This window comes from Trichechus manatus, unplaced genomic scaffold, assembly GCF_000243295.1.
Source record: "Trichechus manatus latirostris isolate Lorelei unplaced genomic scaffold, TriManLat1.0 scaffold00025, whole genome shotgun sequence".
NCBI classification, from domain to species: Eukaryota; Metazoa; Chordata; class Mammalia; order Sirenia; family Trichechidae; genus Trichechus; species Trichechus manatus.
Genome location: NW_004443961.1, coordinates 19,719,984 through 19,738,543, shown reverse-complemented (window position 1 = coordinate 19,738,543; position 18,560 = coordinate 19,719,984). Strand labels below are relative to the sequence as shown.

General features: G+C 40.3%; 1 protein-coding gene and 1 long non-coding RNA gene across 2 annotated transcripts in view; one reads left to right on the top strand and one right to left on the bottom strand.

Moving 5' to 3' along the window:
* Window positions 1–5,530, bottom strand: part of LOC111820067 (uncharacterized) — a 65,176-nt gene extending 59,646 nt beyond the window's left edge. The window contains exon 1 of the long non-coding RNA XR_002823593.1: window positions 5,497–5,530. This is a non-coding gene — a long non-coding RNA (uncharacterized LOC111820067). The remainder of the gene's footprint in view (window positions 1–5,496) is intronic.
* A 172-nt stretch (window positions 5,531–5,702) lies between these two features.
* Window positions 5,703–18,560, top strand: part of MLLT3 (MLLT3 super elongation complex subunit) — a 300,966-nt gene continuing 288,108 nt past the window's right edge. The window contains exons 1-2 of the mRNA XM_023728567.1: window positions 5,703–5,933; window positions 7,337–7,517. Of these exons, the coding sequence (XP_023584335.1) occupies window positions 5,922–5,933; window positions 7,337–7,517 (193 nt within the window). The 5' untranslated portion in view covers window positions 5,703–5,921. The remainder of the gene's footprint in view (window positions 5,934–7,336; window positions 7,518–18,560) is intronic.

Sequence of the window (18,560 nt, the reverse complement as noted above, 5' to 3'; positions counted from 1 at the left end):
CTTGAGCCCATTGTTGCAGACACTGTGTCAATCCATCTTGTTGAGGGTCTTCTTCTTTTTCACTGACCCTCTACTTCACCAAGCATGATGTCCTTCTCCAAGGACTAGTCGCTCCTGATAACATGTCCAAAATATGTGAGATGAAGTCTCGCCATCCTTGCTTCTATGGAGCATTCTGGCTGTACTTCTTCCAAGACAGATTTGTTTGTTCTTTTGGCAGCCCCTGGTATATTCAATATTCTTTGCCAACAGCATAATTCAAATGTATCAATTCTTCTTCAGTGCTTCCATGGGTGTTAACTGTAGATTCAAGTAAAATTAAGTCCTTGACAATTTCAATCTTTTCTCCATTTATCATGATGTTGCTTATTTCCAGAAATTCTTTTGATTCAGTGCACTGGTAAATGAATATTCCTTCTTTCCTATCAATTTGTATTACTTCCTAGAACAGTATTGTTTTGCCAAAGCACGCTACATCTGAAATGACAAATTACCTAACGAAAGCTAGAAAGTGAGGCTCAAAAAGACACAGGATGGGCTAAAATATAAACTTTTCTGTGAATGGAAACTGACATATAGATACAGTCATGTGCATTATGAATAGTGGGAAAAAAAGTGCCTCTAACATGAATTTACATTATCAAACACACACACATAAATTGTGTCACTGTGGATTAGCTACAAAGTGGATAATATACTCATGGATTATTCAGAGCTGACTATAAATAGTTTAACCCAACCAGGATACTCGATCCTACCAGAAGGTAGTAAATCACTCACTTCTTACAGGCTTAGTATTATTTTCAAGCCACTGCCAGACCACTTAGTACATGAAAAGGAGTCATTTCTTTTTCCTGAGCTTCTTTCTAAGTATTAGTTCATATGTCTGATATATTATTTTTTCATTTTTACAAATAAGACAAAATATAGAGTTTTTGATTTTTGGATAAAATGATTATTCTAATTACCCATTCATTATATATGAATAGACGCGGTGAAATCATTATTGAAAACAAACACAGTTTCCACTGAAAATCAGAGATGTCAAATCATTTTGGAAAGAAAAATGGAAAATTATACAGCAGCCTCTGAAGAAATGCCAGAGACACATAAAGTGATAGTAAAATGGTCTACTTTTTAGATAGATTGCCTTACAGCAAGCAGTTTCAATTTAATATGTATTTTACCTATAAACATTCTACTGGGGTTCCTGTATATATTAGGAAAACATTTTAATCACACTATACCAACTGACCCCCAATATTTATCTCATTTTATATTGTTGGTCTTATATTATAAACTTGATTAATTTTTAGGCTTTTAAGTACTATTTATTAAATTTGGGCTATGACCCACTAAATTAATAAATTATTACAGTGGAGGCACTCTTATCTTCTGAATGTATAAGTACATTACTTAAATTACTCTCAGGGAATAATTTACACATGAAGAGGTTCTGGTAGTTAAAAAAGCTCTGTGTTATTTCTTATCTCTGGAAATAGTCCTGGACTAGGTGTTTAAGTGGATATCAAAACAATTGGGTTTTTCAGAGTCGTAATGATTCTGACTATTCTAGGGTTCCCAATACACTGTTCCAGAATCCTGAATTAAACATAAAAATGTAACATTTTGAACAAAAAATTTCCATAAGAAAACTGGAAACAGTTTCAGCTGAGAGAATATGCTCATGATCTGGAAGTGGCTTAGGATGCCCCATTGTGGGATTTTCTTCCCCTTAAACAGCTGCAATAAGGTGAACATAGAAAACATTTTAGATCAAGGAAAAGGAAATTAGGAATGGGCTGCTATTGCAAGAATGATATGCTGGTTTGTTTGTTTAGTATTAAAAGATAGAATTAAGGGAAATGACTCCTGGCTTCCAGTCTTGTGCCACCGTTTTTCTTGTCCTTGGTCTGTTTGTGTCAAATTCTATGCTGCTTTCTTATATGTGACACACATCTCCATCCCAAAGTTAGGTACTACAAAGTTAAAAAAAAAAAAAAGAAGAAGAAGAGGAGAAGGAGAAGAAAGAAGAAATGGTTTTGGTGAAAATTCTCCCTGGACTGGGTTGTAAGCTCTGTGACATCAGGAATTCTGTCAATCTCATATTCTTAGAGCCTAACTATGTGCCTGGCACATGGAATGGGTGAAAGATGGTATTTGGTAAATGAACATATGGAGGAAGTACATAGATATGGGGGGGGGGAACCCTTAATTATTCTGAGTCTAATTTTTGCAAAATGTCTTTCCCATATCTAGTTTTTTCCATGCACATTTTTTCCCTCTGCAAAATCCATACAGCAAAGAATGGGTAATGGTTAATTTTTATTTATTGCATTTTTGAGTTTGTGTATCAATAATCTATTCTAACAAATAAATAGATAAATTTGTCTTAAAAAGCACCAGGGGCTCTTTAACCCTCTCCTTACTCTTTAAAGGCCCTTATTATGTTCTACCAGAAATATCCAGACTGGCCTCAACTTCCAAAGTAAACAAAACGTTTGAAAAGAAAAATTCTGGAGCCAAATGATTGTGGCCATGGTGGTAATGGTGGTGATAGGGATCAGGAGTTAAGATCTGGCCCAGACACTGATCTCTTTTATTCTTCATTACTCCTTTTATTTGGTATGAAGATGTCAATTGCTTTTCTTTTCTGCTTCTCAAGACTAACCCCATGCTACAGTATGAATTTTGGGAAGATAATTGCTCTTTGGATAGATGGTTTTGCTACTCATCATTTCCTTTTTTAAAACTTATTATTATTTTTTTGGAGCCCTGGTGGCGCAGTGGTTAAGAGCTCGGCTGCTAACCAAAAGGTAGGCAGTTGGAATCCACCAGCTTCTTGGAAACTCTATGGGGCAGTTCTACTCTGTCTTATAGGGTCGCTATGAGCCGGAATCGATTCAACAGCAACGGTTTTTATTTTTATTTTCTTGGTAGTTAGCACTAAACAAGTTTGTCTTAAAATTACGTTTTCTATAATTTCAGCATCAAGTACCTAAAGGGTTGTTGCTCACATTCGTACTCATTTAAAGGGTGGAGATCTCCAGGTATACTGGACACGAAATTAATCTACTGTTATTCCGGTTTTCATTGCTCTTGATAGGCGCTGGTTATAATATGTTATACATAATAAATTGAAAGACTGGCATAAATTCCTTTGCCCAGAAGTTTAATCTAGAGTATTTAGGATTGTGTCTTCTTTCTGTTCTCTACTCCTGGTCTTTTTTGTTGTAAAGAGGTCACTTAAGGACGTCCGTGGAAGGGCTCTGTGCGCCATCTACTGACGGAATTGACGCATCCCGTGTCCGGATATGGGAAACTACCCTATATTAGGTTTTTTAAATTATTCTTTTGAGAAAGGAGAGGTATTGGGAAAAGACCCTCTCTGAATGTATGCTTATCTGTGACTATTGGAATAAATAGGAATTCCACAAACACATAATTCAAAAAGGTGATTTAAATCCTTCTGCACGAGTACAAGTTAAAGACAGAATCCCCAAAGAGCCCTCCTGGCATTGGAAGAAGTTAGTCAAACACTGAAATCACCTCTAACGGGGAATCGGATTGTTGTTTTTCACCTGTGAAAAAGCCTAATGGTTACGGCTTTAGAAGAAATGCCTTTACTAATGGTGCATCCAGAAAACCATGTTTCCAATCTTATCATTCCAGAGGACTTCTCTCCCGTTTATTTTATGAAAAGTTTAATAAGGCATAGCAAGGTAGGTCCACCCTTCACGTAGATACTGCACACACAGCTTGCCAATGTGAACGTAAACATAGTTATAGTTCTTACACACGCACATATAGACACACCTACACCCACAAGGTGATATGCATCTATGTACATGGGTGTTACTTGAGAAATCTTAGCCCTTGGACTTGGATTAAAATGTTTTCCCTCTCAATCGTTTTCTCCACTGTATGCTAATCCTTGTAGAAGGGAGTAACTGGAGCCCTCAAACTAGAAAAGTTTTCTTGGTTGTAATTGGGGGTGAGAAGGTGGGGGAGAGCAATACCAGTTTTAATGGTTCAGACTACTTGAGTTGGAGGCTTGCTGGATTGGAAATTAAAGTTGGCCCCAAGTGGTTCAATTTGATTTCCACTATCTTTTTATAAGCAGCTGTGAGAACTAAAAAATTAACAGCCAGGACCTCGGATGCCCCAGGTAATCTTCCCGCTATTCTGCTCTCCTCAATCCAAGGGCCGAGGATATTTGCTTTCGTGGTTTTAAGAAAGAAAAAGGAAATGAGGAAAGCAAGAAAGGTAAAGAGAGGCAAGTAAAGAGGGAAGGCAAGGAGAAGAGAATGAAGCCAAAGGAACGGTCCAGAAAGAAGTTGGGAGGCAGGGGAAGAAGGGGATAAAAGAAAAAATAAAGAAGGCAAAAAAGGAGTAAGGAGTAGGAAAATGTAAGGCTATTTATTTAACGAAACAAAGCCACACCCCTCTTTCACTTTCAAATCAATTGTCTCGATCTTATTCGTTTCCTTTTTAAAGGTTACGTTTCTAGAGGAAACTAGTCAATTACTCCTTCCCCGTCCCACGCGTGGCCGCGATGCTTCATCCCCGGCCACCGAGACCAAACACAACCCGAGAGGGAACATCTGCAGAAGCGCGACTCTAGGATCACTCCTACGACTGTCGGTTTTCACTCGGGAGCCTAACCAGATTAATACCAGAGATGGATTACGTTGGCTGTCACCAATGCGGCTAAAGATTATAATCCAATTTATGCACATTGCAGTCAGTATTAACTTTATCTGCTATTTTAAGACTCCTAGTCGCCCCGCGCGTCCTCAAAGGACAGTCCACGTTCTGATGCAACCCAGCGGGCTGTCAGGAGGGGAAGCCTCTCGAAGTAAACAACCCCAAGCCTGGTCCCCGAGGGTCTGCACCCGGCACTCCCAGGTGTCTCGCCTTCACCTGGGCACCGCTTTGTGAAGCCTCCCAGCCGGGGATTACCAACGCTGGAGGCGTTCCCTTGGAAGGAAATGGCATTCTTGTTTCTCTCTTGTTCATTTCATTTTACATTTTTGGTGGCGGTGGCAGCAGGGCGGGGAGTGGGGTGGTGGGCGGGTGCCTGTGAGCGGATGGGGTCAGGGGAATATAGCTAGTTAAAAGTCTCAGCAATTGCTATTTTGATGCTTGTTTGTAAGTGTGGCATCTCTCTCTTTTTCTTTAAATAAGTTTGTTAGGGTGTGAGTTCTTGCCTTTTCAGTACAAAAACCACAAAATACGTGGAAGAAAGTGAAAGAACGTCCCCCCTCTTCCCCAAGCGAGCTAACTAACGCCTAAGACTTGATTTAACACCCTTCTGCAGCTGCTGGGGGCTCTAGTAGTGGCTACGTTCCAGCAGTTTTAATCCGTTTTTTATTGTAGGACGAGCGGAGTTTACTCAGGGGCTGGGATGGCTCCCCAGCTGGCCGCTTTCCCTCTCCAGCACCCCCTCCCCGCCCCTCTCTCCACTCTCCCCCACCCCCAGCAGGAACCTGTTACTTTAAGCGCGGCGTTCCGCGGTGGCGGTGCGGGCTGCCGGGGTTTCGGGAGGAAGCCTGTGATTGGCTCTTTCGAGCTCCCCCTGGCTCGCTCGCTCGGCCTCCCCGCGCGCTCCGCCCCGCCCGCGCGCCCTCCCTCCGCCCCTTGAGGCTCGGAGCCCCGGTGTCAGGCGCCACGGCGCATGCTCCGGAATCTCATCTTCTGGCCCTGGAGCTGCTGCTGCTGCTGCTTTTGCTTTTGGGGCTGAGTTTAATAAGCGAGCGAGCAAGCGAGCACGGGGGGAAAAAGGCAGAGAATGTCCGCCATCTACCCTCCGCTCCTAGGCGCGCTCTCATTCATAGCAGCCTCTTCATGAATTACAGCTGAGAGGGGGCGGGGGAGGGGGGGACCACACAGCACCCCAGCAAACCTCCGGGCCCCCAGGCATGGCTAGCTCGGTAAGTACAGGCAAAGATAATAATAAAAGACTCCCTCCCTCCCTCGCCCCGCGCCGCCGCCGCCGCCGCAGCCCAGACAGCGCCAGCGCTCCGCGGTTCCAATTAGATAAAGGTTGGTACGGCTTGTAGGGAGCTACCGCCTCTCCCTCAGCCTCCTCTCCCCTCCCTCGCTCCCCTCCCGGCGCGCACACACACTCACACACACACACACTCACACACTCGCCCCGCCACCCCCCGCGCCTCCCTCCCTCCGCGCCTCTCTTTGCGATCGCAAGAAGCGCACTCACACACTCGCTCTCGCTCACACGCGCGCACTCGCACACACTCACCCTCGGTGGAAGGAGGCGAATAATAACTCAGCCATATTTCAGCCGCCGCCGCTGCCGCCGGGAGCCGCGGGCACAGTCCGGGGACGCGGCGAGCAGCCTCGGCGGCCGCAGCTCCGCGAGGCGCCGCGGCCGCGACCATGGTGCGTTCTCCGCGGCGCGCGTGCGAGCGGGAGTGTGCGGGTTGACAGCGGCGGGGAGCACGCAACTTTGCCCCCGCGCCGGGCGCTGCGCAGCCGAGGCTCGGCGCCGGTCCGCCCGCCGCGCTGCCTTGCTGCATCTCATTTTGGGGGGGAAGTGGGAGGTACTTTAGGGCCACTTTGGCTCTTGGAAGTGTGTGGCGGGTGCTCTGGGCGGCTGGCCTCGCCGTTCGCCGGGGGCTATTCGCTTGGGGGGTGCGGGGTGCTTTAAGTTATGGATGCCTCGGCGTGTTTCCCTGCGGGGTGTGTGTATGTGTGTGTTTGTTTGTGACGATGTCTTATTTTTATGGTGCACTAGCCCCGGGGCAGGAGCCCGGGAGTTTGTGCCCATCAGCAGAGGCTGCCTGTAGTTTCCATTCCGCCTGGCACAGCACTCCACACGCACGCACACACACACACACACGTACACAAAGACTTCCTCGGCGTGTGCCTGTCGCCGCGGTACTTTCCGGGAGGGGGCTTGCCAGAACCACCCCCCGGGGGTCCTAGCCAGCTCCCCTCCCACGCCGGGAAACCGCCCCGGCATTGCCTCCTTAATTGTCTTCTAATTTGTTTCCGATGCATTTGTTGTCGTGCTTGTCGTGGCTGAGTGTGCTCTCCCCCCACCCCGCGACCCCCTTCCCAGCCGGGGTAACACGGGGGATGACATTCCGTTACAATCCGGCCGGTGTAGCTGCGGGGCCCGAGGCGGGGCCGGGCGGGCGGGGTGTATTTGGGGGTGTGCGCGCCCACGCGCGTGGAACGTGGATGCACAGGGCACCGCCGTTTCCTTTTATGTGCCTTTCAAGGAGGAGGAAAAAAATGTCAGGCGCAATGTTCAGTGCCACACGGCCGCCTTCCTGTTGTTCACGGCTGTCTCTCCTCCCCCTGCCCGCAGTGTGCCGTGCAGGTGAAGCTGGAGCTGGGGCACCGCGCCCAGGTGAGGAAGAAACCCACCGTGGAGGGCTTCACCCACGACTGGATGGTGTTCGTGCGCGGCCCGGAGCACAGTAACATACAGCACTTTGTGGAGAAAGTCGTCTTCCACTTGCACGAAAGCTTTCCTAGGCCAAAAAGAGGTAGGGCTCGAATACAAAAGGGGCTTGATAAAAAATGTCCTGGCTCGCGCTGGAAACAATCGCTGGGCCCCGGCGGTCCCCCGGCCCGCCCCCCCACTTCCCCCACCGCGCCGCGCGCACTGGCTGGAGGAGCCTCGGGACCCGGGTGTGCGGCGCGGGTCTGGGCTCCCGCCCCCCGCGCGCGCGCCTTTGGCTCCTTGAAAGTCACCGCAGAGAAAGGACCGTCAGGTGTTCAGTGTTTATTCATCCCCAGCCAGCCCTCGCCAGTCCTCTGGGGTTAGCCACGGGATCTCTGGGAAAGGTGCAATTAGTTGTTGGGGTTGGAGATGTGGGGATCGAGGCTGGAGGCAGTAAACGGCTCGTGCCTCTTCATAGAGAAATTGAGATTTACCTGTGTTATTAGCAAAGAATACATTGGATGTAGTTATTGTTCCGTTTGGAGAAGTGGACTCCCTGTAGGGTCTTCTCTGCCTTCCTGTGTGTGTATGAGACACTGGGTGCCATTTGCCATAGACTTTTCCTATTAGACAACTTCCCCCACTCCTCCGTTGTCAGGATTTAAAATTGGGGGGCTTACTCGTTCCTGGCCCTCGATGGCACTTGATTGCCTGTTAGATTCTGAGCAGGGTTCCCAAGTGTCTGCCCGATGTGATCTGCAGGGAAGAGGGTCCCTGGAAAGGTCGAAGCTAAGTTTTAGAGGAATAGTGTTGTGTGTATGTCTTCTGCTTAGTCCTTCCCCACCTTGGTTCTTAGCCTTGCTGTCTAGTTTGCATAATTCTGCTCAGCCTCTGTGGTCCCAAACATTTTCCATAAAGGGCAGGACAGTTTTGAAAAAAAGAAACGAATTGTCATTTGCAAAGATATTTAAAGAGGGTTCGAGAAACCCCAATTTCAATTTCCTCCAACCTCTGGGAAGCTACTGTCTGGTTGTTTTAGTTGGATTAGTGGAGGTAACAGTACAAATACAATAAGGTGCTTTGTTTGTGAGCAGGTTTATTTATCTTAAGTCGACACAATGGTTAGTAGTTATCTTCCATTTGATCTGTAATCTTTATTGGCATCTAGAACTCCTGCAGTTTCTTAGAGCAACATCATAATAAATTCCATTCTGCTTAGAGCTCTGTGGAAATTATTGAACATTCAGGAGCTGAATAAAGAAAGGAGAAATGTGTGTGCCTTAGAGGTGGCAGAGGTTGGGGTTGATGCTTATTTTTGTTTCCAAAGCTCGTGTAATGGGGAAGTAGGATTGTGTTTTTTTGCTGTTAGTGGTTTGGTTTATAGCTCCTCTGGAAAACTTGAACAGTTAAATTTGATGGGCTTTGTTGGATGATTAATAAATGAATCCACCTTCTAATAAAGGGGTAGGAATATACATTGGTTATAGGGAAAAAAATTTAGATTTTACCACCGTTTTATGTAAAAAAAAATATAGCCAGAGATATTATACTTTATATTTCCTTAAAGATGTGATAAAATTGAGTATTGTCAAGTTTCTGTCACTATATGAGGTTAGGTATGATTCGTCTTGGTATCTCTCTCGCTCTCTCTCTCTGCTTTCCATGTGTCTATAGAGCCACTCCAGAGGAGTTTAAACAAAAGAAACCACCTTCTAAGATCCTTGGTATGCACTATTACTGCTATTTGCCTGCTATTCACTTCAAGGTGAAATACACTTAATAAAAAAGCAATATTTATTGTGTTGGGAAAATTAACTCAGTTGGCAACAGGTATAGCTATTAAGGCAACTTTGTTTAGACTCCTTTACAATCAACACATTGGCATTATGAAATTAGAGATGATCAACCTCTTCCATATTTCACAGTTGTTTGTCTGCTTTAGTGGGTGTGTGTGGTGACATCCCCTTTATTTCCCATACTTAATGATTTTCTGTCCAGCCTGAGGGAACTCAGGGGTGCTGCCCACACATCCCACACCTGGGAGTTGTTGCTAGGCATGGTAAGCCGCTTGATAACAGTGATTTCTTCTCAGACATCTCTAGTGAGAGATGTCTGCTTGTTGGTTGAACTCTTCAGTTTTTATTCTCAACTGTGGAGTTTCTTTAGGCAGCCTGTAAGCCATTGTTTTAAAATGTTTATTTTTGGATTTTTATTTGTATGTGTGCTTTCCATGCTGTGACAAGTCCTGGGAAAAATGCCAGCTTACATAGCCCAGGAGAGACCTTGTCACACTGTAATTACACATGATTCAGATCGCAAGAGAATGTTTCTCTGTTCGTTGGGAATAGTTAGTTGTACGGTTGTATGTTCAAGCAACACCAAACATGTCACTTAATCCTGGGACTTATTTTTTGGTTTATAGGGTCTTTCAAAATGACAAGAATAAATACAGAATAAGAATGCCAGACGTTTCTAAGTCTACCTCTGTACCTTTTAAGGTGCTATACTTGGTATGTTGTTGACCTATCAGTGATAGGGTAAAATTTTAACCATTGAAAATGGGAGAAACTGCAAAAATGAGTTTGTGAAAAATCTGAGTAACAAAATATTTAAAAAGAAATGCACGTACTTTAAGTTAAGCTGTGAATGGTCATTAATAATGATAAGTGAAATCACTTACGCCATATACAGTAGCATAAACAGAGAGGAACCTTAGAATTGAGGATAAATTGCTCAGCTGGAAAGATGGATGAGTCCTTAGTTTCATAATTCTTTGGTTTAAAAAAGTGAATTGATTTTCAGGTTGATTTCCTTCGCTTCACAGTAATATTATGAGAACTTGTAGAGGAAGAAATTATAGTATTTTCAACTTGTTGCCTAATGAGAATTACATATACCATTTCAGAATTGAGCTAATTGGATTTGAATTAATGAGGTTTTACTCTGCCACCAAGATGTGTGGGAGACCTTCATTTAAAAACTAGTACTAAGTCCTAGAAAAGAGATCTTGATGAAATAGTGAAGCCTGGAATATCCGTTAGCTGTTACAGAATAGGCAGGTCAGAGTCTGATGCATTTTTAAACTGTCTACAAAAAAAGTCCATATCTTATTTATTAGTACCAAAGATTTATAATAGTCTGATATGACTGAAAGGAATGGTCATATTCAAAACATTTCATTTAAAATATTAATAATTTCATTTTCAGTATGTGAATTTAAGTGAACTTATCTTTCCAAGTACAGCCATCCTTACTCTTGCAATCTGTTCCGTTGACATTTCTGATATAAAGTCTGTTGCTTATTATTCTGTGTAAGCTAATTTGGCCACTGGTGTGATTTGATAGCTTTTTATTTGAAGGCTTTGTCCTTTGAGTGGGCAGATAAAGCATAATAAATTAACACATAACTTTACTCTGATTTAAGTGTTTGAGCCCAGCTTTACTGCCTAGTTCTGATTTGTGTTAAATGGGTCTTCTGAAATAATTTGGATAGCTTTTTATCAGAGTATCTAATATTTGAGGGTTTATTATTTGCAAGATACTATGTGTACTTGGCGTATTTTCTCTTCTGAGGTGTTTAAAAGATGTAAGGAGAAAATGAAGATGGATGATTATACTGACACATTCAGCAAGTGCTATAAGATTTTTGTACAGTTCTGCATGGAATTAAGATGACCTGTGAGAACAATTTTACTACTTGGCATTTTGAAGCAACATAAACTATTATAATTTTCACTGGCACTTAAAAGCTGAACTATTGGAGGTACTCTCACATGCTTTTGTGGAAATGTAAACTGGGTACGAACTTTTTTTGGAGGGCGTTAGGCAAAATTCATTAAGATTTTTAATGTTTATACCCTTTGACCCAGCGATTTCATTGCTAGGAATTTTCCTACGGGTAATGACTTCATAAGTGCATAAAGATACTGCATATTTCTTGGGGCTGTCTTTGTGGTCACAAAATTTTGAAAGTAAGCCATATAGGAGACCCCAACTGGGTACATTTCAGTGATGGTACTCCATAAAAAAAGAGTAAAATTTATTTATAGATGCAAGATATTTAGAGGTATTAAGTGAGATAAAACAAGTTGCTAAATCAGTATGATTCCATTTAAAAAATATGTTTATACAGATACAAGTATGTATTTGTGTGTGTGTGTCCATATGTGTGTGTAGAAATAAATTCTGCAATAGTGAACACCAAACTTCCCAATGGTTTACTTTCGTGGGTTCTTGTGGTGTTGGTGGGACATTTTTGTAATGTTTGATTTTGTAAAAAGTGTTAATTATATATTCAAAACAGTACAATGAGAATGCGTTTTTAAGATGGAAAGACAAACAGTAAATAACCCAGATAGAGTTCTGTCTTTTTAACAAGGTTTAGCATGTAGCTGTCTAAAAGTGATCTTTAACCATCTTGGACAGATATTGTTGCTTAAGGGTGAGGAGGAATTTGGGTTGGGAATTACAGACTTATATTCATATGCTGACTTAAGAGACTCCTTGTGTGTTCTTGGGCAAGTTACTTCTGTGTGTATTTTCTCATTTATGTTATGGACATGATAATAGAATCCAACCATTACCTCATAAGTTGAGGATTAAATATAAATCAGTCATCTCAAAGTTATTGGTTGTAAGACCCCTTTACACTCGTAAAAATTAGGACCCCCCCAAAAGCTCTTTCTACTTAAGTTGTATAATATTTACTGTATTAGACATAAAAACAAGACACTTTAAACAAATTATTACTTTGTTTAAAAATAATAAACCTGTTACATGTTAACACATAAATAACATTTTAGTGAAAAATACATATTTTCTAAAACAAAAAGAAATTACGAGAAGAGTGGCATTCTTTTATATTTTTTAAAGCTCTTAAATGTCTGGTTTAATAGAAGACAACAGGATTTTCTTATCTGCTTGTGTATTCGTTCTGTTGTGTTATCACACGCCATGTAGGCTCTGGAAGACTCCACTTACACTCATGAGAGTGAAAAAGAGCAAATAACATCTTAGAGTTGTTATGAAAACAGTTTTAATTTCTCCAGTCCCCTGAAAGGGTCTTGAGGACTCCTAGGAGTTCTAGGAACCCCTGATATAAAAATATTCAGCATATTATCGGGCACAGACAAATTGCCTAGTAAATGGAAGCTGATTTTTTTTTTAAAACAGTTATTGTTGTTGCTAATAAAAACACTCATTAAATGGAAGGGGAAAAGGTAAACCTTCCAAGGTATTTGCATGATTAAATTACAGCATAACAATTTTCTAACAGCTCTTTTCAGTAAAGCATACTCCAAATTTGTGATTTAACTGAATTATTTTATAGTTAGTATCATCGTCTGTTTTATGGTATATATTATCTGTATTATTGCAAAGGTCTTTTATATGCATTATTTTAGGTGACCCTCTGTAGCACTACTTCTTTGTGAGGTAGGCAGGGCAGGGATGTCAATTGGTTTGATAATTTTACCTTAAAATTACCTTTCTCTTGGTCCTTTGAAATTTCCTTCTAATGGATCTTCTGTGGACTGACCTTGGCCCCTCTTCTTTTTTTCTGATCATCTCTTACAGATGATCCCCACTGCTTAACACAGCTTTTATAGTTCTAAGATGCAGAACTTTTCTTGTTTTAACCTCTTAGTGGTCTGGATGTCTTCAAGAGAGAGCTCGGAAAGCTTAGCTACTTGGAGGAAGGGGCGGGAGAGTGTTAATTATACACCAATTATATGATTATGCAAGAACCTGATCTATTACTGAACTTTACTGGACTTTAATCTTCACTGACAAGATTCTAGAATGTTTTTGATCCCTGAAACATAATGTTTCACACTGTCCTAAAGGAAACAATATGGAACTCTATATTTTTTCCCTTGGCTTTTATACTTCCTTTTTGATTTTTATGTATTTACCCCTCAAAGAAGAAACTACCATGTAGAAAGAGAAATCCTTTTATCTCAGTTATACAAATTAATGTTCTTTTACAACATTTTGTTTTGTGTGCTTATACACGTTTGTGGCCAGTCTCTTTCATTCATCTCTCTCATTCCACGTATTTTAATGCTTTAAATTTTTTATTCTTTTATATTTTGTGGTTCTCGTATTCTTGTTTCTAGTGCTATGTATTTATCTGATATTACAGAGAATTCGTAAGTTTTTTTTAACTTTGATTGTAGATGTCATAGAAATTGGGAAACTAAATCGCACAGTTGTACAGTGCAGCCTTTCTTAAGAATCAGTATATTCCATGTTTTAACATGCAATTGAAAATAATGTGATTTCCCCCCAGTCTATACATATGTGTTCATTGTAGAAAAATCAAACCATACAGAAATATATAGAGAAATTATCTGAAATGTTCTTCACAAATACCCATAATTAATATTTTGGTAGACATCTTTATATATACATAAATATTAACTATATGCATAAATATTAACTATAAATTAATGTTAGTTCATTCAGCAAGTGTTTCTTAGAGCCCTTACTGTGTATCTAGCACACTTTCAGGAGCAGGTGGTAGATTCAAACTGCAGCCTTTTGGTTAGCAGCTGAGCTCGTAACCACCACACCACCAGGGCTCCTGTTGGGCTATTGGCATGTACGTTTTCATTTGTATTAGACATTGCCAAATTGCTTTCCAAAGGAGTTGTGACAGTTTACACTCTTAACTGTCAGGGAATGAGCACCATTTCTCTACATCCTTGCCAACACTGGCTATTTTAAGATTTCTTATTTTTTGATATTTCGTTGAAATATGGTATCTTTTTGTATTCCCTGATTCCTATTGGGGCTGAGCATTTTATATGTTTGTTGACCATTTGGATTTCCTCTCTGGTGACTTCCTGTTTATATCCTTTGTCTTTAAAAGAAAACACTATTGGGGCGGTTGTTTTTTTCTTATTAATTTGTAGGATGTTACTCCTTTGTTATTTATTTTGAAAATATCTTGTCCCTTTTTGTTTTTTCCTCATAGCCTAAGTTATGGTATCGTTTGCCATATGCAAGTTTTTAATTTTGTCAAATTGATCTGTTTTATTTTGTTTTCCTCTCTGGTTTTGGGTTCTTCTTTAAAAGTATAATTTGTGGGCATGGTAATATGCTTAACCAACATCCTTTATATTTGCAGGGTACAGTGAAAGGTCTGTGGGAGATGCAAATAAGAGAGGAGATCCTGCCTTCAGGGTGCTTGTGTCTTTTAGAGCTGGGAAGGGCCCTTGAGATTCTTCATCTTTGTTTACCCTCTCATTTTACTTTAATCAGAAGTCTAGAAATGTGAAGTGATCTTGCATGTGGACACAATGAGTCACAAGTGTGCCCGTGTAAAGATAACTTTAATAATAAATGGTGGTAAATGTTTACTTTTTAAAACATTGAGTAATTTATTCACTTGTATTAGCAGACAAATGTTCAGCAATAACTGCTTTTGTAGACATGATCTAGGATTTAATTAAGTGGTGGTAACCATGGTAGACGCTGTTTAAAAGGAAAAAGTTCCATAGCTACTTTCAGGTGAAATCAAATTCATTTTATGGATTAATTAAAGGTTTTCCTCTGAGATTAAATCATTCGAAATATTGTTGCTGAATGGTAAACCAAACCCACTGCTGTTGAGTCGATTCCAACTCATAGTGACCCCGTAGGACACAGTAGAACTGCCCCGTAGGGTTTCCAAGGCTATAAATCTTTATGGAACCAGCAGACTGCCACCTCGTTTTCCTGTGGAGTGGTTGGTGGGTTCGAAACACAGACCTTTTGGTTAGCAGTGAGTGCTTTAACCACTGCGTCACTAGGGCTCCTTTTGCTGAATGGTGTCCCCTAATATTTTGGGCCTGCCCCCCTCTTTTGGCAGGATTGCAGTTCCGTGAAAGAAGCAGAACATTGTTTTAGGAAACAGTGCTGTGTGACCTAATCCTTCTAATTTAAGTGTGATGTGTTCACAGTGAGGCCTGAAGAAGGCTATTATCGTTGAACTTCGGAAAAGATAAAGCTACTATTTGGGTGTGATTTAGTTAGTATGTAGCAGTTAACAATTAACTTTTTGGATAAAATAAATGTATCATCACTTTTTATTAAAGGAAATTGTGGCTTATCTTTGACTTCGTTCTGATTTTGGAGGTCCATTTGTTTAAAATAATGTTGATAAGTGATCATAGAGATGATCAATTGAATTTAGAGTTATTATCCATGTTAGAAGATTGATATTCTCAGAGTCAGATTTTTTTTTTTAATTTAAAATAATTTAGCCCAAACCAGATTTTTTTCTTTGTTTGTTCCAGCAGAAATCATCTGTTGTTTTAGGCCAAATGCTGTGTGTATGTAAAAAAAGGAAAATATATGTTAACAATTTCCTTAAAGTATTAATAATAATAGACTAGGAGTAGCGAGATTTACTTGCCTCTTAATGTTTCTAGTTATAAATTTAGTCTGCACGATACCTTTTAATTTTTGTAGCTATGTTTTACACTTAACCCCCGCCCCCCCAGGGTTGGTGTTAGGAAGACAGCTACTGTTTGATTATTCGTGAATATCTGTTCATTCTGATAAACATTTAAAACATTTGAATGTTTAAAAGCAAGGTTTATTGTAGGCTTTGTATCATCCACACATTTTCCCCAAAATACCCTTATCAATGTGAGTTGCTAAATAATGAGAGCGTTCTTTGAAGAAATGTTCTATTTTACAAAATGTTTTCCTTCATTTGATTTTCTTCCCTGTTTCTGTATTACAAGCAGCTGTTTAAAAGTGACTTTTAGTGAAAAATAGTTTGGGCTGTTGGAATTTGGTTGTTTTTAGTGGAATAGGTTATTCCAAAATGTTGACATAATTCCAGATTGTCTTATCAGAGATGCTTGCTGTGTGACTTTTCCTATCTAGGCACAAAAATGGTTATCCAGTGGGTGGGGAGGTACTTTCTTTATAAAGTGCTCAGAGCATATATGCTTCAATCAGTCTAGCACTCACCTCTCCTTGGATATGTATCTGTTGTTCCTCCTGTGTTACATTAGAGTTACACATCAGATGAGATGGAACCTGTATTATCACTGTAGATACTACTGATACTTTTTTATCAAGGTAGTATTCTAGACATTGAAAGTTTTTGGCAGCAATAAAATATAAAGGAAGATATTGCAAGTCAGAAGAAGGTTTTAGATCCCCTGACAGTAGCTTCCACTCCTCTAAGTGGTAAATTATTACTCAGTGTTCTGAAAGTCATTTCTTCTGTACCTCTAATAATTGACTTTGTGTAAACAGAACCACCACTTGAATTTAGCAGGAAACATTGTGTCTGCCGAGAATCACATTTTCTAAAATGTGTTTTAGCTTATGTAACAGGCAAAAATGAATTTTTCCTCTTTTCTGTCTTTCCTCCTTTATTCTTTCTTCAGTTAACTTCAGATAGATACTTTTTCAAAAGCTAGACACAAATTTGAGGGACTTGGCCAGCTCTATCCTTTTTTTACTACCTAATCCATGAAATACAACTAGCCTTTTAGTTTTAAAAATAGGAGTCACATATTCCAGTAACTGGTAGGAATGAAATTTAGCAATGCAGCAGAAAAGGCCCTGGCCTGAGAGGTAGAAGTGATGTGTTTGGACTAAATAAGCTCTATGGGCTTTTCCAGCCTTGAAATACTTTTTTCTGTATTTTTTTTTTTTCAAAAAAGGCATGAGTTCTTTGTCATTCATCTAATGTTTTTATAATAACCGTGAAACAATTACCAATTATTAGGTATCAGCTGTGTATTGGTTATTGTGCTAGACACTAGATGTGGTACTCTATTCAGTTTCTCACTTTTCTTAGATCTAGTAGTTTGGGGAGAAATTTTTTTTTTTTTTTAATTAATGTTGACATGACTGTGAGTATATTGGAATTTTGCCACTCCTTATGATGAATGGAGTCCTGGTGGCACAGTGTCTAAGAGTTAGGGCTGCTCACCAAAAGGTCGGCAGTTCGAATCCACCAGCTGCTCTGTGGAAACCCTGTGGGGCAGTTCTGCTCTGTCCTGTAGAGTTGCTATGCTATGAGTTGGAATTGACTCGACAGCAGTGAGTTTGGTTTGTTTTCTTTTCAGTTTATGATGACTGGAAAGTGAAATGGGTAAAAAGATTGTCTACAGTACTAGGGAAGCAGAAGATAACATGGGTAATTCATCAAACAGGTGATTAAATTTGGTTATGAAAAGTTAATTTCTGATCTTATTGCTGCCATTTGCACTGTCAGCTATTGCTTGCAGGCTGGAGCATTCCAAGAACTCAAGAGACCCTGTGTTTATCTGAAATTTCTTCCTCAAATAGGGTTCTTGATGAGGTAATTAGATCATTGGTTTTTCCTTGAAAGTTGACCCTTTTTTTTTTTTCATATAATATAGGCCAGACTTTGAAATTTTGTCACTTAATTTGCTTTTTAAAGTATCACCTACTAGATAACTACCTGTGGAGCATAATGTTTGGGGAATTGGACCTATATGATCGAGTAAACAGGTTAGAAGAAAGTATATCAAAATTTTGATCACTCAGCATACTTGCAAGATTTTTCTATTTAATAATTCAGATGCTTAATTGATCTTGTTTTAAAAAGCAAGTACCCTTCCACTGCTCAGTTGCAATATACTGCGTAACTGTTAGGTCAAAGAAAAATCATTCCAGTTATTATTCCAACTTGATGAGGGAATTGTCAAATGCCTGACCAGAGCCAAGGAATTAATTTATACAAAGATACAGAACTGCAGAAATTTTCAAGAAAGGAGCAAATAAAGGAGAGTTTTCTTATGTTTTAAAGGCTACAAAATAAATAACTTGTAGTTAATGTTACTTGACGAAGTATCTTCCTGTGGATGTTCTTTTTGGTGTTATAATCATCATTGATTTTAGTAGTTGATTCAGCCCATTTTCTTTATATCAGAATGGTCAGAACTGTTCATCTTTACCCACATTTTGAGAATTGTGTGACTGTACTCCATAATGGATAGTGAAGAGAGAAAAAAATACATCCGTGAAAAGATGGGAAGAGAATACAGTTGCAAAATATTAATAGAAGTTATCTCTGAGAGGTGGGATATCAGGAAATTCTTCTTGTCACCGGTAAAACTTGCTGGATTTTTCAAGCTTTCTTGAACGACACCTATTACTTATGTGAAAGTAA